This window comes from Schistocerca cancellata, chromosome 3 (assembly GCF_023864275.1).
Source record: "Schistocerca cancellata isolate TAMUIC-IGC-003103 chromosome 3, iqSchCanc2.1, whole genome shotgun sequence".
Classification (NCBI taxonomy): domain Eukaryota; kingdom Metazoa; phylum Arthropoda; class Insecta; order Orthoptera; family Acrididae; genus Schistocerca; species Schistocerca cancellata.
The window spans coordinates 844,973,740-844,997,347 of NC_064628.1; the positions used below are offsets into that span (position 1 = coordinate 844,973,740).

At 44.0% G+C, this 23,608-nt stretch overlaps 1 protein-coding gene across 1 annotated transcript in view; it reads right to left on the minus strand.

The window, feature by feature from the left end:
• The window catches only part of LOC126176603 (toll-like receptor 2), a 400,052-nt gene continuing 376,444 nt past the window's right edge, over nt 1-23,608 (minus strand). The window contains exons 10-12 of the mRNA XM_049923763.1: nt 18,264-18,453; nt 122-360; nt 1-34 (exon numbers count right to left, since the gene is read on the minus strand). Coding sequence (XP_049779720.1) covers nt 1-34; nt 122-360; nt 18,264-18,453 — 463 coding nt within the window. The remainder of the gene's footprint in view (nt 35-121; nt 361-18,263; nt 18,454-23,608) is intronic.

The following is a 23,608-nucleotide window of genomic DNA, read 5'->3' on the forward strand; positions in this document are numbered from 1 at the left end:
TCACGCGTCGTCGGCGTCGTCGGCGGCGGAGCGCCTGCCGTGCAGCTGGTGCAGCTGGTGGTCGCGGTGGAGCTGGTGGCGGCGGCGCTGGCTGGCGGCTCGCTGCAGCTGCCGGGCCCGCTGCCGCTGCTGGTGCAGGCTGGGGCTGAGCGCGTCGCGCAGCTTGCCCCAGGCCGCCGCCTCGTCCGCCTCGGCCGCGGGCCGCGCCGGCCACTCCAGGTACGTGCGCGTCTCCATGAAGTCGCGCAGGTGGCGCGGCAGCCGCCGCCGCTCCAGCCGCTCCAGCTCCAGCAGCAGCAGGAAGTCGCTGCCGTCCTCCCACACCTGGTGCTTCGCCATGTCCAGCTCCCACTGGCACCACTGCAACGTACCGTCACTGCGTCGCGTACAACGAGTTTTGTCGCTGTCCCTAAATACGTAATTGCGTATCGCAATGTCGAGAGGCTCCCCATATCGCCGATTACTCAAGGCCACTGGTTCCCAACCTATCTTAGCCCATTGCCCCTGAGTGCAGTCAGACATTACCTAGTACCCCCGTCCTGCCTCCCCACCCCATCCCTATCATCTGTTGCTCTAACCCCCCGCCCCCATATTATCACGAATTTTAGAACCTAACTAAACTGTAGAATGAAAGACATCTCTTGGAACACTTTTATTTTTAGAATGATGAAAGATGAATTATATTTAGTTCTCTCTCTCTCCCACACACACACTCTCTCTCTCTGTCTCTATCTCTCTGTCTGTCTGTCTGTGTGTGTGTGTGTGTATTACAATGAATGACAAAGGAATTCGTGGTACATCGCAAATCCTACCCACAACTTCTTCTCAGAAAGAAACCTAACTATCCACAATAAGGGTAGACACTTGTTACAAAACTTACTTCCCCTGCATGACTCCTCTCCATTGCGGCTCTTGTTTGACTTGCACACTGCAACCTCATTTAAAATCAGCCAAGTTAAAATAAGTGCATTGTATGTTCGTAAATCACTTGATTGCTGGCAGAAATTGGGAGAATTCAGACTGTTGATGCTTTGTGTCTGATCACGGCCATTAGTAATAATAATAATAATAATAATAATAACGAACTAATAATAATACTAATAATACTTTGTACAGCACCATAGTACCTCTTACGTAGTTACTGCTGCGTCGTGCTGTCAATGAATTCATGTATCTGTTTTAAAGCGAGTAATGAAGCAATTTCTGGACTACTGCAGGTACTATCTACAACTTGCAGAAGATATTTTCTTGAGATATTTAGCATTTGTTGCATGTATGTCTCACTTTTCTCATCAGCGATGTATGGGAAAAAACACAACGTATGTGGATAATGGGTGGACTATGTGAGGAACCTGTAAGCCCCACCGCATTAATTCTACTAACTGAGAAAAAGTAATTATTGATAACTTATACAACCAGTATTAGAGCCCTACAAAATTGTGGTATTAGTAAAGATTTTTTGAAAATAATTTAGATTCGTGATTAACGAACCGAATCGTTTAGTTCTTACCCCACACGGGGTAATTACCCTCAGGTTGGGAATCACTGCTCTACGCTGAAGCAAAAGTGTTTGCTGCTGCCTCTTAGATGTATTGTATGTGAACATTTATGTCATAGAACAATCTGTTCTAATTTTATAACTCTGTCTGTTACGTTATCACGACTAAACCGCTGAGCCATTTTGATGAAATCTGGTATGGAGAATCCTTAGGAAGAACACATTCTATATTACAAAATAAAACAAAATAATAATAATAATAATAATAATAAAGTGAAACCACCTCTAACAAGAAGTATGTTAATGGGATGCGGATGACGGTTGCATGGAGTTCGTTAGCTCTTTGTGTTTATTATTTGACAGTGCGAATCCAATGTTTAACCATGCAAGCAGTTTCTGAAATGTTAAAAAAGCTTCTAAGCCGTCTGGCGAAGCTGGACAGCTTTTACGGCTCATTGTTGTGGAGATACAATAATAGTATCCGACGGTAAGGCCGAGAACCGAATTTGAAACTATTACGCCCTGCCGTGCAAAAATATGCCTGGTTTAGCTCAAACTTCTGAAAGGCGTGGAGTTGCGAAATTTACTCGAGGTCAACAAATCTCGGAGCAATCTTACATCTGGCAGACCTTGGATGTAGAACGTCAGGCGGCCTCAAGAGCTACGGAGACATTAGAACAGCCACAGTCCTGTCGGATTTTAGACGCTGAGCGTGACATGTCTGTTATACGTTCTCAGACAGTAGAAGATTCATAACGGCGGTGCCGTTTAAAGGGTTGTACGACAAACAGAGAGACGTCGTGCCTGTACACATATAGCGTTGGAGGCTTTCACTGAGGCTGTATTCCATTATGATCCATTAATTGGCTATGTTAATCATCAATTAGTCATCTTAGGAAGAATCGATCAGAAATGTAGGACATGTAACTCGTTGAAATGGGATAAACAAACGTTTGATATGTGTCGCTCTCTTGGCAAAACCTCACTTCCATTACTAGGTGGGCCAGAGGAACTCCTGAGAATTCTACTCCTGTATCAATGTAATCAATCTAGGTATATTTTAAAAATGTTGTTGTTGTTGTGGTCTTCAGTCCTGAGACTGGTTTGATGTAGCTCTCCATGCTACTCTATCCTGTGCAAGGTTCTTCATCTCCCAGTACCCACTGCAACCTACATCCTTCTGAATCTGTTTAGTGTATTCATCTCGTGGTCTCCCCCTACGATTTTTACCCTCCACGCTGCCCTCCAATACTAAATTGGTGATCCCTTGATGCCTCAGAACATGTCCTACCAACCGATCACTTCTTCTGGTCAAGTTGTGCCACAAACTTCTCTTCTCCCCAATCCTATTCAATACTTCCTCATTAGTTATGTGATCTACCCATCTAATCTTCAGCATTCTTCTGTAGCACCACATTTCGAAAGCTTCTATTCTCTTCTTGTCCAAACTATTTACCGTCCATGTTTCACTTCCATACATGGCTACACTCCATACAAATACTTTCAGAAATGACTTCCTAACACTTAAATCTATACTCGATGTTAACAAATTTCTCTTCTTCAGAAACGCTTTCCTTGCCATTGCCAGTCTACATTTTATATCCTCTCTACTTCGACCATCATCAGTTATTTTGCTCCCCAAATAGCAAAACTCCTTTACTACTTTAAGTGTCTCATTTCCTAATCTAATACCCTCAACATCACCCGACTTAATTCGACTACATTCCATTATCCTCGTTTTGCTTTTGTTGATGTTCATCTTATATCCTCCCTTCAAGACACCATCCATTCCGTTCAACTGCTCTTCCAAGTCCTTTGCTGTCTCTGACAGAATTACAATGTCATCGGCGAACCTCAAAGTTTTTATTTCGTCTCCATGGATTTTAATACCTACTCCGAGTTTTTCTTTTGTTTCCTTTACTGCTTGCTCAATATACAGATTGAATAACATCGGGGAGAGGCTACAACCCTGTCTTACTCCCTTCCCAACCACTGCTTCCCTTTCATGTACCTCGACTCTTATAACTGCCATCTGGTTTCCGTACAAATTGTAAATAGCCTTTCGCTCCCTGTATTTTACCCCTTCCACCTTTAGAATTTTAAAGAGAGTATTCCAGTCAACATTGTCAAAAGCTTTCTCTAAGTCTACAAATGCTAGAAACGTAGGTTTTCCTTTCCTTAATCTTTCTTCTAAGATAAGTCGTAAGGTCAGTATTGCCTCACGTGTTCCAGTATTTCTACGGAATCCAAATTGATCTTCCCCGAGGTCGGCTTCTACTAGTTTTTCCATTCGTCTGTAAAGAATTCGTGTTAGTATTTTGCAGCTGTGGCTTATTAAACTGATTGTTCCGTAATTTTCACATCTGTCAACACATGCTTTCTTTGGGATTGGAATTATTATATTATTCTTGAAGTCTGAGGGTATTTCGCCTGTTTCATACATCTTGCTCACCAGATGGTAGAGTTTTGTCAGGACTGGCTCTCCCAAGGCCGTCAGTAGTTCCAATGGAATGTTGTCTACTCCGGGGGCCTTGTTTCGACTCAGGTCTTTCAGTGCTCTGTCAAACTCTTCACGCAGTACCGTATCTCCCATTTCATCTTCATCTACATCCTCTTCCATTTCCATAATATTGTCCTCAAGTGCATCGCCCTTGTATAGACCCTCTATATACTCCTTCCACCTTTCTGCTTTCCCTTCTTTGCTTAGAACTGGGTTTCCATCTGAGCTCTTGATGTTCATACAAGTGGTTCTCTTCTCTCCAAAGGTCTCTTTAATTTTCCTGTAGGCAGTATCTATCTTACCCCTAGTGAGATAAGCCTCTACATCCTTACATTTGTCCTCTAGCCATGTCTGCTTAGCCATTTTGTACTTCCTGTCGATCTCATTTTTGAGACGTTTGTATTCCTTTTTGCCTGCTTCATTTACTGCATTTTTATATTTTCTCCTTTCATCAATTAAATTCAATATTTCTTCTGTTACCCAAGGATTTCTACTAGCCCTCGTCTTTTTACCTACTTGATCCTCTGCTGCCTTCACTACTTCATCCCTCAAAGTTACCCATTCTTCTTCTACTGTATTTCTTTCCCCCATTCCTGTCAATTGTTCCCTTATGCTCTCCCTGAAACTCTGTACAACCTCTGGTTCTTTCAGTTTATCCAGGTCCCATCTCCTTAAATTCCCACCTTTTTGCAGTTTCTTCAGTTTTAATCTACAGGTCATAACCAATAGATTGTGGTCAGAGTCCACATCTGCCCCTGGAAATGTCTTACAATTTAAAACCTGGTTCCTAAATCTATGTCTTACCATTATATAATCTATCTGATACTTTTTAGTATCTCCAGGGTTCTTCCATGTATACAACCTTCTATCATGATTCTTAAACCAAGTGTTAGCTATGATTAAGTTGTGCTCTGTGCAAAATTCTACCAGGCGGCTTCCTCTTTCATTTCTTAGCCCCAATCCATATTCACATACTACGTTTCCTTCTCTCCCTTTTCCTACTCTCGAATTCCAGTCACCCATGACTATTAAATTTTCGTTTCCCTTCACTATCTGAATAATTTCTTTTATTTCATCATACATTTCTTCAATCTCCTCGTCATCTGCAGAGCTAGTTGGCTTATAAACTTGTACTACCGTAGTAGGTGTGGGCTTCGTATCTATCTTGGCCACAATAATGCGTTCACTATGCTGTTTGAAGTAGCTTACCCGTATTCCTACTTTCCTATTCATTATTAAACCTACTCCTGCATTACCCCTATTTGACTTTGCGTTTATAGCCCTGTAGTCACCTGACCAGAAGTCTTGTTCCTCCTGCCACCGAACTTCACTAATTCCCACTATATCTAACTTTAATCTATCCATTTCCCTTTTTAAATTTTCTAACCTACCTGACCGATTAAGGGATCTGACATTCCACGCTCCGATCCGTAGAACGCCAGTTTTCTTTCTCCTGATAATGACATCCTCTTGAGTAGTCCCCGCCCGGAGATCCGAATGGGGGAATATTTTACCTCCGGAATATTTTACCCAAGAGGACGCCATCATCATTTAATCATACAGTAAAGCTGCATGCCCTCGGGAAAAATTACGGCCGTAGTTTCCCCTTGCTTTCAGCCGTTCGCAGTACCAGCACAGCAAGGCCGTTTTGGTTATTGTTACAAGGCCAGATCAGTCAATGATCCAGACTGTTGCCCTTGCAACTACTGAAAAGGCTGCTGCCCCTCTTCAGGAACCACACGTTTGTCTGGCCTCTCAGCAGATACCCCTCCGTTGTGGTTGTACCTACGGTACGGCTATCTGTATCGCTGAGGCACACAAGCCTCCCCACCAACGGCAAGGTCCATGGTTCATGGGGGGGGATTTTAAAAATATAATTAGTAAATCTAATGCACGCATTCAGATATGACATGTGGCAAAATAACAGAAACACATTCATTATGTGCCTATATAGATTTACTTAAACACACATACATATGTATACAATTACATACAAACATACACTACTGGCCATTAAAATTGCTACACCACGAAGATGACGTGCTACAGACGCGAAATTTAACCGACAGGAAGAAGATGCTGTGATCTGTAAACGATTAGCTTCTCAGAGCATTCACACAAGGTTGGCGCTGGTGGCGACACCTCCAACGTGCTCCGTTGAGGAAAGTTTCCAACCGATTTCTCATACACAAACAGCAGTTGACCGGCCTTGCCTGGTGAAAGGTTCTTGTGATGCCTCGTGTAATGAGGAGAAATGCGTACCATCACGTTACCGACTTTGATAAATGACGGATTATAGCCTATCGCGACTGCGGTTGCTGTTCGCGTTGGTCGAGATCTAATAACTGTTATCACAATATCGAATCGGAGGGTTCAGGAGAATAATACGGAACGCCGTGCTGGATCCCAACGGCATCGTATCACTAGCTGTCTAGATGACAGGCGTCTTAGCCGCATGGCTGTAACGGATCGAGCAGCCATGTCTCGATCCCTGAGTCAACAGATGGGGACGTTTGCAAGACAACAGCCATCTGCACGAACAGTTCCACGTTTGCAGCAGCATGGACTATCAGCTCGGAGACCACGGCTGCGGTTACCCTTGGCGCTGCATCACAGACAGGAGCGCCTTCGATGGTGCACTCAACGACGAACCTGGGTGCACGAATGGCAAAACGTCATTTTTTCGGATGAATCCAGGTTCTGTTTACAGCATCATGATGGTCGCATCAGTGTTTGGCGACATTGCGGTGAACGGGGATTGGAAGCGTGTATTCGTCATCGCCATACTGGCGTACCACCCGGCGTGATGGTATGGGGTGCCATTGGTTACACGTCTCTGTCACCTCTTGTTCGCATTGACGGCACTTTGTACAGTGTACGTTACATTTCAGATGTTTTACGACCCGTGGCTGTACCCTTCATTCGATCCCTGCCAAACCCTACATTTCAGCATGATAATGCACGACCGCATGTTGCAGATCCAGTACGGGCCTTTCTGGATACAGAAATGTTCGACTGCTGCCCTGGCCAGCACATTCTCCAGATCTCTCACCAATTGAAAGCGTCTGGTCAATGGTTGCCGAGCAACTGGCTCGTCACAATACGCCAGTCACTACTCTTGATGAACTGTGGTATCGTGTTAAACCTGCATGGGCAGCTGTACCTGTACACGACATCCAGGCTCTGTTTGACTCAATGCCCAGGCGTATCAAGGCCGTTATTGCGGCCAGATGTGGTTGTTCTGGGTACTGATTTCTCAGGATCTGTGCACCCAAATTGCGTGAAAATGTAATCACGTGTCAGTTCTAGTGTAATATATTAGTCCAATGAATACCGGTTTATCATCTGGATTTCTTCTTGGTGTAGCAGTTTTAATGGCCAGTAGTGTATCTTAGACCATAACTCCCGAGTACAATCAGGCATTATCCCCCCCCCCCCCTTGACACTCTGTCATCTGTTGCCCCCCCCCCCCCCTCTGTTACCCTATTTATCACCAATTTTAGCACCTAACTAAACTTTGGAATGAATCACTTTTCTTGCAATACTTTTATTTTTAAAATGATGAAAGATGAATCAATTGTGCCGTGTCGCGGCTTGCGTTGGTGCCGTTGGTAGGTTGGTATCATGTAATAGGGATAGTGGCATCTCGTTTTCTTCTTGTGTTTGCTGGCGCCACTATGTTTGCTAGCACTGTCTGTCCACGAGTGGCAGCAGCAGCGGTTATCGACATCTAGTACCGTGGTACTATCTTTGGAAGGACGTCAAGTGTTTTCCGGGTCGGAGTGTGTCGTGGAGTTCCGTTTGGACGAGGCAGCAGTGAGGTCCGGCGGTGTGTGTACATGCCGGGACGACTGGTGGCACACAGGCACTGCCAGATCGAGGGGCTGTAGTTGCCAGGGCCACAACCTCGTTGTCCACCGGACCCAGGACGTTTGAGTTGAGTGAACATTAACCCAGTAGTGAAACCTCCACTATTTTGAGTTCACGCCGTTTGTTCGTGCATTGCTACTCGCAGAGTAGCTGAGTTGAAAAGCAACTAGTGGAATATTTGGGCTTAGCGAGATTAGATTAGTTAGCCGTCCTCCGTTTCTTATTATTAATCATTGAATTCCTTGCGTTTATTGGTGAAGTTCAACCAGCGGTATTTTTCTGCGTAGTGGCCGCTAGCGCTCCAGTTACATACTCTGGAGGTTAGCGTATTTTCGTGGAGTGTACCTTTCCTTGTTTTGCCACTGCTGTCTGGTTAGGTGTGTAGTTCGACAGCCTCCTTCATTGTGGTCCGGATATGTTGTTTCTTTTGGACTACTTTGGTTGTAGTGGTTCCTTCTGCTTCTGCATGTTCTCAACTCCGTATACTGAAGACAGTGCTGTCAGCTGGTTCCACCTTGCCTGGGTTATTCCACTGCTGTATTAGCTATCAGACGTTAGTAAGGTTTTGCAAGAGAGTTGGTCTGCGTTTAAACTGTCACTAATTTGAATTGCCATCCAGTTAAGTGAATACAACTCTTGGCTGCCTGACTCAACAGTTACGAAGTTGAGCGACTTTTCAGGCCGATTCTTGCAGCACTATTTGAGGCCCACTTCTCTCTTGGTTTGATCAGATTGTGATGATTGTTTACACACACACACACACACACACACACACACACACACACACACACACACATTTTGAGTTGTTGCTTTTGGGGCCGCCAACCAACAAGTAATTTGAATTTCTTGTCAATAAGGCCTTCAGCCGTGAATGCAACTCTTAAGAATGTTTAATTAGATATTGTCTCTTAATAGTGAAACTTTAATGATTGTATTTTTTAAAAAAAATATTTTTGAATCTCTTCAAGAATTTTAACTGTTTTTAAGAATTTGCTATCCAGGCTTTCAGTCATTAAATTGTTTTTCGAATTATTACTATTGGGGCCTTCAGACGACAAATAAATTGAATTTTTTGTGAATAAGGCCTTTAGCCGTGAATGTAATTTGGCTAAAGAATTTTTAATTATATATTGTCTCTTAATAGTGAAATTTTCACTTGTTTTTTTAAAATATTTTAGTATCTCTTGGAGAAGTTTAACTGTTTTTAAGAATTTGCTATCCAGGCCTTCAGCCATTAAATTGTTTTTGAGTTATTACTATTGGGGCTTTCAGCAGACAAATAATTTGAATTTCTGGTCAATAAGGCCTTCAGCCGTGAGTGCAACTTGCTGAAGAATTTTTTATTAGACGTTGTGTCTCAATAGTGAAATTCGACAATTGTTCCTTTTGTAAACCTCATTTGCAGTTCGTTCCAAATAAAGGGTACGTGATTTAAAAGAAAAGAAAAACTGCGCAACCAACGGTAACTGAGTAAGGCCCCGTCCTCACCGCACCCTGCCTTTCCCTAAGTCCCATGTCTCACCTATTTAGTTTGCGTGTATGTATGCGTGTTTAAATAAATGACGAAGGAATTGGTGGTGCATCGAAAATGCTGTCCACAACTCCATCTCAGAAAAGAAAGCTAAGTATACACAGCGAGGCTACAGTTGGTGCAAAGCATACTTCCCCTGCATCGCAAATGCTGTCCACAACTCCATCTCAGAAAAGAAAGCTAAGTATACACAGCGAGGCTACAGTTGGTGCAAAGCATACTTCCCCTGCATCGCAAATGCTGTCCACAACTCCATCTCAGAAAAGAAAGCTAAGTATACACAGCGAGGCTACAGTTGGTGCAAAGCATACTTCCCCTGCATCGCAAATGCTGTCCACAACTCCATCTCAGAAAAGAAAGCTAAGTATACACAGCGAGGCTACAGTTGGTGCAAAGCATACTTCCCCTGCATCGCAAATGCTGTCCACAACTCCATCTCAGAAAAGAAAGCTAAGTATACACAGCGAGGCTACAGTTGGTGCAAAGCATACTTCCCCTGCATCGCAAATGCTGTCCACAACTCCATCTCAGAAAAGAAAGCTAAGTATACACAGCGAGGCTACAGTTGGTGCAAAGCATACTTCCCCTGCATCGCAAATGCTGTCCATAACTCCATCTCAGAAAAGAAAGCTAAGTATACACAGCGAGGCTACAGTTGGTGCAAAGCATACTTCCCCTGCATCGCAAATGCTGTCCATAACTCCATCTCAGAAAAGAAAGCTAAGTATACACAGCGAGGCTACAGTTGGTGCAAAGCATACTTCCCCTGCATCGCAAATGCTGTCCACAACTCCATCTCAGAAAAGAAAGCTAAGTATACACAGCGAGGCTACAGTTGGTGCAAAGCATACTTCCCCTGCATCGCAAATGCTGTCCATAACTCCATCTCAGAAAAGAAAGCTAAGTATACACAGCGAGGCTACAATTGTTGCAAAGCATACTTCCCGTGCACTACTCCTCTCCATTGCGGCATCCGCTTGACCTGTACACTGCAGCCTTATTTGAAATCAAACAATTTCAGATGTGTGCGCCTATATTTACTGTACGTAAATTGCTTCATTGCTGCACTGCTTAAGTCTGAACTGGCAGCAATTGGGCGACTTCAGGCTGTTTACCCTTTGTGTCTAACTGTTCTAATAATAATAATCATAATAACAATAAAAAAGTTGTACACAGCTCTATGATAGCCCTTATAAAATTACTGATTCGTCATGCTGTCAATGAATTCATTTATCTCTTTTGTACGGAGTAATGAAGCGATTTAGGAGTACTGCAGGTGCTCCGCGCCGTCTAAGGCGCTGCTTCCCGAGCGGGAAGGTGTGCCGGTCGGTCCCCGGCACGAATCCGCCCGGCAAATTAGTGTCGAGGTCCGGTGTGCCTGCCAGCTTGTGGATGGTTTTTAAGCTGGTTTTCCATCTGCGTCGGCGAATGGGGGCTGGTTCCCTTTTTTCCATTTCAGTTACACTATGTCGGAGATAACACTGTCTCCACGTACGCGTACCCCAAACATTGGGGTTACACTCGTCTGGTACGCGCCGTTACCATGGGGGTGGGGGGTGGGGGCAACCGCACAATAACTCTCGGTTCGCTGTGGGGCGGCGGTGTGGTGGGTGGCCTGTTGTGGGGTTGTGAATCACTGAGGGCTACGGCGGAACGAAGCCTCTCCGTCCTTTCTAGGTCTCCGGTTCAATACATACAACACACACACACTGCACGTACTGCCTACAACTTGGAGAACAGATTTTCTTGAGATATTTAGTATTTGTTATGTATATATCTCACTTTTATCTTCAGGGATGTACGGGACAAAGCGCAACGTGATGAACCTGTAAGCTCACTGCATTAACGCTACTAATTGAGAAAACGTAATTATTGATCACTTGTATAATCAATATTAGATTCCTACAAAATTGTGATAATAATAATTATCTTTTGAAAATAATTTAGTTTAGTAACTGAAACAGAACCGAAAAAAATGGTTCAAATGGCTCTGAGCACTATGGTACTCAACATCTGAGGTCATTAGTCCCCTAGAACTTAGAACTAGTTAAACCTAACTAACCTAAGGACATCACAAACATCCATGCCCAAGGCAGGATTCGAACCTGCGACCGTAGCGGTCTTGCGGTTTCAGACTGCAGCGCCTTTAACCGCACGGCCACTTCGGCCGGCAAAACAGAACCGAATCGTTTAGTTTTTTTTCCCCTCAGAAAATTTTATTTTATCCCTCAGGGCTTAACCACCCCCAGGTTGGGAACCACTGCTCTAAGCTGAAGCAGAAATATTCACTGCTGCACTCTGATGTATTGAATGTGAAATTTTATGTCATAGAACAATCTATACTAATTCTATAAATCCGAATGTAAGTCACCCTGTTACCTTTTCACGATTAAACCGCTGAACCAGTTCTGATAAAGTCTTGAGGAAGAGCACATGGTACTTTATAAAATAAAATAAAATATGATAAAAATAAAAAATGAAAAATCACGCCTGATAATAAGTATGTTAGTGGGATGCCGATGACGGTTGCATGGAAGTCGGCAGTTCTTGGCGTTTATTACGTGACAGTACGAATCCAGTGTTTAATCATAAAGCAAGTTTTGAAATTTTAAAAAGAACCGCGAAACCATCTGGCGAAGCTGGACAGTTTTTATGGCGCATTGTTGTGGAGATACGTAATAATATCCGACGGCAAGGGCGAGAACCGTATTTGAAATTATTAGAAGCTGCTGCGCAAAGATATGTCTGTCTGGTTTAGCTCATATTTCTGAAAGGGGTGGAGCTGCGAAAGTTACTCGAACTCAACAAATCTCGGAGCAGTCTTACATCTGGCAGAACTTAGATGTAGAACTTCAGGTGGCCTCAAGAGCTAAAGAAACATTAGGTCACAGGCCCGTCGGATTTTGAGCATGACACGTCTTTTATACGTTCACAGACAGTAGGAGATTCACAACGGCCGTGCCGTTTAAAGGGTTTTAGGACAAACAGAGAGACGTCATGCCTGGACACGTATAGCGTTGGAGGCTTTCAGTGAGGCTGTATTCCATAATGATCCATTAATTGGCTTTGTTAATCATCGATTAGTCATCTTAGAAATAATGGATCAGAAACGTAGGCCTTGTATCTCCTTGAAATGAGATAAAAAAGTTTGGTATCTGTCACTATGGTGGCAAAACCTTACTTCAATTACTAGCTGAGCCAGAGGAACTGCTGAGAACTCTTATCCTGTATCAACGTAATGAATCAAGGCATTTTTAAAAATAGAATTAGTAAATGTAATGCATGCATTCAGATACGACATACGGCAAAATAACAGAAACACATTCATTATGTGTCTATACACATTTACATAAACAAATATACATATCTACACCATTACATACAAGCAGTCCGAGGTGGCCGAGCGGCTCTAGGCGCTACAGTCTGGAACCGCGCGACCGCTATGGTTAGGTCCCATAGCGCTCAGAGCCATTTGAACCATTTTGAACCATTACATGCAAACATATTCGGTTTCGATTCCCGGCCGGGTTGGGGTTCTCTCTGCTCGTGGGCTGGGTGTTTGTGTTTTCCTCTTCATATCATCATCATCCTCATCTTTCATGGAGTGGCTAGATCGGAATGTGAAAAAAAAAATAAAATTGGCGCTTTGTACGGTCGCTGATGACCGCGCAGTTGAGCGCCCAACAGACCAAACATCATCACCATACAAACATATTCATAAATTATTAGCTTGCTTACTTTACATCACTTATCATAACAAAACTACTGATTTGCGAGCTTAGGCACGGGTAACAGTTCGTGGCAAATTGAAGGTACAGTTGTCATATACGAGGTGCATTCAAGTTCTAAGGCCTCCGATTTTTTTTCTCCGGACTGGAAAGAGATAGAAACATGCGCATTGTTTTAAAATGAGGCCGCGTCCATTGTCAATACGTCCCAGAGATGGCAGCATCGTATGGCAGATGGAATTTTACCGCCAGCGGCGAGAATGAAAACTGTTTTAAATACTTAAAATGGCGACGTTTTCCTTACTTGAACAGCGTGCAATCATTCGTTTTCTGAATTTGCGTGGTGTGAAACCAATTGAAATTCATCGACAGTTGAAGGAGACATGTGGTGATGGAGTTATGGATGTGTCGAGTGTGCGTTCGTGGGTGCGACAGTTTAATGAAGGCAGAACATCATGTGACAACAAACCAAAACAACCTCGGACTCGCACAAGCCGGTCTGACGACATGATCGTGAAAGTGGACAGAATTGTTTTGGAGGATCGCCGAATGACTGTTGAACTGATCGCCTCCAGAGTTGGCATTTCTGTGGGTTCTGCGCACACAATCATGCATGACGACCTGAAAATGCGAAAAGTGTTATCCAGGTGGGTGCCACGAATGCTGACGGACGACCACACAGCTGCCCGTGTGGCATGTTGCCAAGCAATGTTGACGCGCAACGACAGCATGAATGGGACTTTCTTTTCGTCGGTTGTGACAATGGATGTGACGTGGATGCCATTTTTCAATCCAGAAACAAAGCACCAGTCAGCTCAATGGAAGCACACAGATTCACCGCCACCAAAAAAATTTCGGGTAACCGCCAGTGCCGATAAATGATGGTGTCCATGTTCTGGGACAGCGAGGGCGTAATCCTAACCCATTACGTTCCAAAGGGCACTACGGTAACAGGTGCATCCTACGAAAATGTTTTTAAGAACAAATTCCTTCCTGCACTGTAACAAAAACGTCTGGGAAGGGCTGCGTGTGTGCTGTTTCACCAAGACAACGCACCCGCACATCGAGCTAACGTTACGCAACAGTTTCTTCGTGATAACAACTTTGAAGTGATTCCTCAGGCTCCCTACTCACCTGACCTGGCTCCTAGTGACTTTTGGCTTTTTCCAACAATGAAAGACACTCTCCGTGGCCGCATATTCACCAGCCGTGCTACTATTGCCTCAGCGATTTTCCAGTGGTCAAAACAGACTCCTAAAGAAGCCTTCGCCGCTGCCATGGAATCATGGCTTCAGCGTTGTGAAAAATGTGTACGTCTGCAGGGCGATTACGTCGAGAAGTAACGCCAGGTTCATCGATTTCGGGTGAGTAGTTAATTAGAAAAAAAAAATCGGAGGTCTTAGAACTTGAATACACCCTGTATATAAAAAAAACTAACATCTGAGGTCATCAGTCCCCTAGACTTAGAACTACGTAAACCTAACTAACCTAAGGACATCACACACATCCATGCCCGAGGCAGGATTCGAACTTGCGACCGTAGCAGTCCCGCGATTCCGGACTGCAGCGCCTAGAACCGCACGGCCACCGCGGCCGGCTCAGTTATCAGATCTCGATATTATTGAGCCTTTGTGGTATACTTAGGACAGAGGAGGCGTGAACGCTATCCACCTACATCGTCTTACCAGAACTTGCCATTATTTTGCGGGATGAAAGGTATAATATTACGCTGAAAATCATACAGACCTGTATTTATCCTATCTAAGCCGATCGAAAGTTATCTTGACTGCCAACCGATTTCGTACACCGTATTAGGGATGGTAATGTGCTGCATTTTTTATGTTTCCGTGTTTATGTGAACCTCCTGTGGTAGTGTTAGTTGTTCTCTTTACAATGGGATATTATCGTGTGTAATGGGTAGAACCACATCTGTAAACCGCTAAGATGTGTCCAACATGTTCTTATGTTTACTGGAAGGACTTGTGAGCTAAAAGGACAGAAGGCAGACAAGTCGAATGATTGTGATTTACCATTTACAAAGGTGCTGCTGTCACGGTACAGAGCTGAGAAGCAAAGTTTTCCTCATAGGGATGAAATTTTCATAATTATTGTGTCATCGTGAGTAGGAGACTACCAGCTGGGACTGCTGACGTCACTGGTGGTCTGTGTTGACCCTCCATGTTCTGTTGGCGAGCGTGGTCCGCTGGGGCTGGGCTGCCGGTGGCACGTTGCGAGCAACGCCACTGGGGGATCGGACGTCGGCAGTGGGGCCAGTGCGGTGCGGACGCAGTGGCTGGCCCGTGGCCTGGAGCAATGAGGTCGCCCCAGCACAGCGTAGGGCAGGGGGCAGGCGAGTCAACTGGACGCTGATGGCCGTTACGCAACCCCCAGCCGCTGCTCGCGGCCGGGGCTGAAAGTCCAGCTGTGCGGCGCGCGGCTTCAGTTTTCCTTCTACTGAGTGTGCTTCAGTCAGAAACAGTCTAACGTAAAAGCCGCTATTCCACGACAATAAAAAAAAATTACATCCCTTTTCCGATTAGTTGCTACTGTCACACCAGTGCAGCTCTAGGAAAAACGAAGGTGATGTGTAAACGCAATCTTTACTATTGAGCACATATTCGAAATAAATAGCAGTATGGCTGTGATGTGCGTCCTGTAAGACCTTCAGTACACACACCACCAGATTATTTGACTCGTCGCTCTAACGAAGTAGGCGAGTGTCAGCAATATGTTTCGTGGTCTTGTCGTGGCGTGTTTATCTTCTGCCGTTAGGTCAGACGATAGAAATGCCACTTGCACGCTTAGAGTAGCAGATTGACGGTGACCAACTTTAAACAGAACCTGATTAATTTTCACACACATTTATTAAAATAATAACAGCATAAAAATTACTCAACTTGGATCTGGATGCTATTTACAATTGACAATCTGAAGTTCCTTTGGTATTGGTACCGTAATCTTATTCTCACATATATCTCTGATACGTGACAAAAGTGTCTATACATTTATCTTCATGGCTATGTAGAGGAATATGGTAATATTACTAATCACAGACTGAAACTTGACTATAGACTGGTACAGACAAGTGTAGACTAATGAAGACTGACTAATCAGAGGTCTGTACACTCATTATAATAGCTCGCGTGTTCATGTATCACTGCGCGAGTATGATCCGCAAGGAGAAAAGGTTCTACGTTAGCAGCAATCTCATTGGCTGCGTTACATATTAACACGCGGATCGGCGGAAGCAGAATTTGATCCATCTCTATGGCAGCGCTATCTCGTAGTGCGGAGACGGACGTACGCTGTGCCTGCGCTGTTGTGCTTAGCGGAGCGCGCTCTAGTGGGAAAGTTGAGTACGCGCTGAGTACGCGGAACTATGTACACAACAACGGCAGATAAATAGATCTTTCCTAAGAAAGATCACTCACTCGTAACACTGAACCTTGAATATAAACGTTGAACATAAACGTGAGCCGGCCGGTGTGGCCAAGCGGTTCTAGGCGCTTCAGTCTGGAACCACGCGACCGCTACGGTCGCAGGTTCGAATCCTGCCTCGGGCATGGATGTGTGTGAAGTCCTTAGGTTAGTTAGGTTTAAGTAGTTCTAAGTTCTAGCGGACTGATAAACCTCAGATGTTAAGTCCCATAGTGCTCAGAGCCATTTGAACCATAAACGAACCATAAACATCAACGCTTAAGTTGAACATTTATGTTAAGTTTTTACGTTCGAAGTCCGATATTAAATGTTCAACGTTACGAGTGAGTGAGTTTTCTTCGGAAAAGTGACCCAGAACCGGTAAAATTCTTCTATTCAAATAGTGCGAGAAGTATCGCATAATGAAGTTAATGTCTCGTTCGCAGTTGTGAAATTACGATTGGTAATGGAAGCATGGCAAGGAAAATCAGAGTTCAAGAGTGGGGTTAAAATTCAGGGTATAAGGATATCAATGATTAGATTCGCCATGATGGTGCAGAAGAATTGCTGTTGGACGCCTTGAACTGTATGAACAATCGAATGAGTACACAATCTGGACGAGAGTAAATCAAAGAAAAACAACAACAACGACAATACTGATTATATAAGCTATCAATAATTACTTTTTCTCAATTAGTAGCATTGTTGCGGTGTAAGTTACAGGTTCTTCACGTAGTCCGCCCACTACACACATATGTTCCACTTTGTCCCGTACATTGCCGATGGTTAGAGTGAGACACACACGTTACAAATACTAAATATCAAAAGTCGTCTCCAAGTTGTAGATAGTTGCTGCATAAATCCAGAAATTGCTTCGTTACTCGCTTCGAAACAGATAAATGAATTAATTGACAGCACGACACAGTAGTAACTACATAAGGTTACTATAGTGCTGTACACAAAAATGGTTAAAATGGCTCTGAGCACTATGGGACTTTACATCTGAGGCCATCAGTCCTCTAGAACTTAGAACTATTTAAACCTAACTAACCTAAGGACGTCACACACATCCATGCCCGAGGCAGGATTCGAACCTGCGACCGTAGGGGTCGCGCGGTTCCAGACTCAAGCGCCTAGAACCGCTCGGCCACAACGGACGGCTGCTGTACACAGTTATTGTTATTATTATCATTATTATTATTATGGCTAGACACAAAGCGTTAACAGCCTGCAGTCATCCAAATCCTGCCAGTTCAGAAGTAAGGAGTACAGCAACGAAGTAATATACGAACAGTAAGTACAGCGCACACATCTGAACTTCTTTGATTTTAAATGGGGTTGCAGTGTGTAGGTCAAGCAGGTGCCGCAGTGGAGAGGTGTAATACAGGGGACAGTGATACAGGGGATAGTTAGCTTATCTGAAAAAGCGTTGTGGGTAGCACTTACTTGTGATGCTCCACGAATTCCTTCGTCGTTGATACACACACACACACACACACACACATACAAACTAAACATTCATCTTTCATCATTTTAAAAATAAAATTCCACAGTTTAGTTAGGTGATTAAGCTGGGATGGAGGGTGGGGTGCAACAGATGCCGGGGGAGGGGGGGGGGGGGAGCGACAGTACTACCTAATGTCAGATTGCATTTAGGAGTAATGGTTGGGAGCGACTGCTTTAGCCTAACGCTGGCTGTGGAGAGGAGGAGCGACTAACCTGGCTGGAGACGAAGGCCTCGCTGAGGACGACGATCATGCGGCGCGAGGCCTGCATGGAGGAGACGATGTTGATGGTGATGAAGGTGCCGGGCGCGAAGTCGCGCTCGTGCAGGCACAGCCGGAAGCGCTCCGGGGCTCGCTCCAGGCCGGGCAGCAGCCGGTACAGCACCCACTCGCGGTCCGACGCGCTAAGCAACACACCACACAGGCTCCTGTTCACCTGCTCTCCCACTCCTATAGCTCCAGCACGTTAGCGGCACACCGTTCAAAATGGCAACAGTGGGCTAATATGCGAGGTGCGAGTAACGGGAAATTTTTAATTTGTCGGGCTTTATTCATCCGATTTTATATTTTCTTTAACTTGTTGGTACACGTGTTTCTGATATATCTTTTTTCATATTCAGCTGTGTTGAACAAAGGAGAGGTCTGCAGCGGTGCGATCAAATTTTTGAAACTATCTATATGGTGATGTTTGCTTTGTGGGTAATTGACGAAAAAAAAAATCGGAACTTCATGTGATTCAGCAGCGTTAAAAAAGGACTACAAAGTCTGGTTGCGTGACAGAGTGTATAGGATAACTGCTTTGCCTGCAGGAGATTCTGAGTTCGAATCCTGTCATAAGTACAAAGACATTTTTTTAAATTTTTAAATCTTTATCGAAATGACTTTGATCGTCATCTTTATTCGGTTAATTGATTTAAATGTAATTTTTTAATTATATTCCCTTGTCACATAATTTTAATCATAATATCAACATCTTCATTTGCTCTCATTTTTCTTCCTCGTTTTTTTTCGCCCACATTATTGCTTTCATTATATCTATTTCTCATTTTTTTAAAATTCCATTGCACTTATGAAACGATCTTTCATTTAAAATTTCTTCTGCGTTATTTTGTCCATACTGCATTAGGTATTTCGGTTATGCTTTAAATGTATGTATGACTATTACTGTGCAAAGAAATTGTACGTCTCGTAACAAAAATACATTTTTCACTCCACTGCACAAATATTAATGGATTACTTCACCTTTTGTTTTTTAACTCATAGATCGTAATTTTCAAATAACTGGATATTATAATAGCAAATCCATACACAAAAATTCCGATTAAAATAAGAATGATAGGATGAAAAAAAGAGAGGAAATGAAAAAGTTGATATTATGATTAAAAATATGTGACAGAGGACTGGAATTTAAAAATTACATTTAAATCAATTGAGTGAGTAAAATTGATGATCATAGTTATTTCGATAAAGATTGAAAAATAAAAAAGATATACTGCACTTGACATGGTTTGAACCCACAAATTCCTGCACGAAAAGCCTTTATCCTATCCATCACACCACGCATACAGAGTGTTTAGTGGAACTTTTCTAACTCTGTTGAGGGTCACACATAACTCCGAAAGTTTTTTCGTCACTTACTCGTAAACGAGAGCCCACCAGGTAAATGGCTGCAATGCGTCGGCGTCTTAACCTACATCACCGTATAGATAGTTTTAAAAAGGCGATCACACCACGGGACCTGTCCGTGTTAGCTTATGGTCGATAGTCGACGGAGTTACATGTGTTTTCGAGAGCTCCATGAATTCTTACTATCGAAAAAGATGGATCAAAGAATTTGCATCAAATTTTGCTTGAAAAACGGAACAAAGTGCAGCACCGAATTCTAAATGTTGACTGTGGCTTCTGGGGAATCTACTATACGTAAGACAAGAATTTGCTAGTGGTATAAACGTTTCAAAGAGGGTCGCCCTAGCAGGTCGATTACTGACGACAATGTGGAAGAAGTATGGCAAACGGAATAAAGTGCAGCACCGTATTCGATATGTTGACTGTGGCTTCTGGGGAATCTACTGTAAGTAAGACAAGAATCTACGAGTGATATAAACGTTTCAAAGAGGGTCACCCTAGCAGATCGATTACTGACGACAATGTGGTTCAAAAATGGTTCAAATGGCTCTGAGTACTATGGGACTTAACTTCTGAGGTCATCAGTCCCCTAGAACTTAAAACTACTTAAACCTAACTAACCTAAGGACATAACACACATCCATGCCCGAGGCGGGATTCGAATCTGCGACCGTAGTGGTCTTGCGGTTCCAGACTGTAGCCCCTAGAACCGCTCGACCTCTCCGTCCGGCCGACGACAATGTGGAAGAAGTATGGAAAATTGTTTTGGAAACTCACCGAACCAGAGAGGTTGCTAATTATGTCGGAATATCCTTCGGCTCATGCCAAGCAATTTTTCACATTTTTGGGCAAGAAATATGTATCAGCGAATTTTGTTCCGAACCTGTTGAATTTCAACCGTAACGACGTCTCGTAGACATCGATTCACAACTTCTGAAGGAGTCTATATGAGGTGCCGAAACAAGGGTACACGAGTATGACGTCGAAACCGAAGCCAAGTCTTCAAAATGGCAACTGCCTGAAAAGCCAAGACGGAAAGTTCGAGAAGTTCGAGCAACACGTAAAGGTTCTTTCCACTGTTTTCTTCGATTACGATGGGACAGTGCATCATGAGTTCCAGCCTTGCTTTGTACGGGCATTAAGGAATACTACCTGGATGTTGTGCGCCGTTTGGCTGAAGCACCGCAGAGAAAACGACCAGAATTGTGGAAAAACCACTCGTGGAAATTGCGTCACTATATTGCTTCCACTCACAGCTCAATGATTATTCGTGATTTGTTGGCGAAGAAACAAAACCATTGTATTGCCTCAGCCAACGTGCTTGCCGGACATGGCCCCGTGCGACTACTTTCTATTCCCAAGGCTGAAGAGAACTATAAAAGGACGTCTTTTCACCACTGCTGATGAGATAAATGCGGAATCGCTGAAGGAGCTGACCAACATAACGAAAAGTTACTTGCAGAAGCGCTTTCACGATTGGAAAAATGCTGGCACATGTGTATTATGTCAGAGAGGGATTGTTTTGTAGGGGACAAAGTTGATGTTAACAAATAAATAAAGATTATTTAAGAAAAACAAAGATTCCCATTACTTTTTGATCACACCTCGAATGCTACTGTTACTAAGCACAAAAATTGTCCGTTTCACTTCCAGCTTTCACTAAACTACAGGGTGGCTCACGAAAGTGTCACCATTCGTTTCCTACTAACATGTGAGTCGTACTACATATCCCGCTGAGCATGTCAACAGCAGTAGCAGTGAAGCTTGCAGAAACAGTTGAGTTACCAAACGACGCATATTTCCGTCGCTACGAGACTAGTATTGTAAGTAGGCTGTTTATGTTTTCGTATTGGCAACGTTACGTAGCGCTCTGTATGAAAATCACTGGCTGTGCTGTGTGCAGTCTGTGGCTATTTTGCATTGTTGTCTGCCATTGTAGTGTTGGGCAGCTGGATGTGAACAGCGCGTAGCGTTGCGCAGTTGGAGGTGAGCCGCCAGCAGTGGTGGATGTGGGGAGAGAGATGACGGAGTTTGGACATTTGTAAGACTGGATGTCATGAACGGCTATATACATTATGACCTTTGAACACTATTGAGGTAAATGCATTGTTTGTTCTCTATCAAAATCTTTCATTTGCTAACTATACCTATTAGTAGTTAGTGCCTTCCGTAGTTTGAATCTTTCATTTAGCTGGCAGTAGTGGCGCTCACTGTATTGTAGTAGTTCGAGTAACGAAGATTTTTTTGAGGTAAGTGATTTGTGAAAGGCATAGGTTAATGTTAGTCAGGGCCATTCTTTTGTAGGGATTTTTGAAAGTGAGATTAAAGGCGCTACAGTCTGGAACCGCACGACCGCTACGGTCGCAGGTTCGAATCCTGCCTCGGGCATGGATGTGTGTTATGTCCTTAGGTTAGTTAGGTTTAAGTAGTTCTAAGTTCTAGGGGACTTATGACCACAGCAGTTGAGTCCCATAGTGCTCAGAGCCATTTGAAAGTGAGATTGCGTTGCGCTAAAAAAAATATTGTGTGTCAGTTTAAGCACAGTCTTGTATAATTTTACTAAGGGGACGTTTCATAGTATTTACAACATGGCCGACAATCGACGACAACCAACGCAGCAGCGATCGGCAGATATGTTACTTTTTATATGAATGCGTGGTGTTTGTTTTTTCGGAGATATCCGAAAGAACAGACACCACCCGTTCATACAGTCGATTCGCCTAGACGGGCAACGGGTCCAGCTTCTTCAGTGCGGATGCACGAGTGCGTCCGACCTCCTACGACAATCTCAGAGTAGAGAGCGTGGAGGAAGTGGACAGGGACTGCCGACGAGTGGCTCTCGGTGTCAGTGTGGGTCGGACGTGAGGCGTGCCGAGGTAGTCCGCGCAGTTGCGGTAACACTGCGTCCCGCACGTCGCACTGGTTAACGCACTTTCTGCCTGAGATCCCGGGTTCGAATTTCGATCGGGACCCAGTTTCAGTCCCCGCTGCTGATTCCGCGTGACGTCCTGTAGTTGCCATCAGTAATCCCTTTTCTTTCTCTCCCCCCTTCCCTTAAATAAGTCCTCTGCATGCACCTGTACTGGATGACCTCCGCCTAGAAACTCACCGTAGAACACGAGCAGCAGAGACAACTGCTTGCAAGCTGGGCAGAGGAAAGGGAACAAACTCTCAACAGCGTTTGGTTTTCAGATCAGGCGTATTTCCATTTGGCGTAAAAATGTACGCTTTTTGGCTACTGAAAATCCACAACTGCTTCATAAAGGACAACGTTACGCTCCGAGAATTACAGTGTGAGTCGTAGTTTCCACTCACGGACTAACTGGACCCTTTTTCTTTGAAGAAACTGTGGACAGTGCTTGTTAATTGAACGTGCTCCGCAATGAGTTCGTTCCACAGCTTCTTGCTACTGCGTTGTCCCTCAACACGCAGTGGTTTTTACAGGATGCAGCAAGGCCACAAATGCAAAGGCTGTGTGGGATTTCTTACACGACAGTTTCGTAAAGCGGATCATTTCACTCAGATTTCCGGGTCGTTTGAATGACGGGCAATTTTGGTCCCCCCCTCCTCCCCCCCCCCCCCCCCTCTATAGTCCGGACCTCAGTCTTTGTGACTTCCTTATTTGGGAGTACCTAAAGGTAACAATTTTCCAGAAACATCCACGTGATTTACTGCAGCTCAGACGCCTTATCCCTCAAGCTTGTTGTGAAATCACGGAAGACGTGTGGCGTAGGGTTATCTCTAAAATCGGTATTCGCGTGTAGAAGATTAGGAATCAAAATGGTAGACATGTTGAGCATGTGCTGAGTTAGGTAAGTTCTCGACAGAGTGTTTTCCATGGTACTGTATGTTGCTCTTTACCCTCAGACATCCAATCCTAAAGAAAACAGGTGCTGACAGGTGTGAAAATTACCGAACTAACAGTTTAATAAG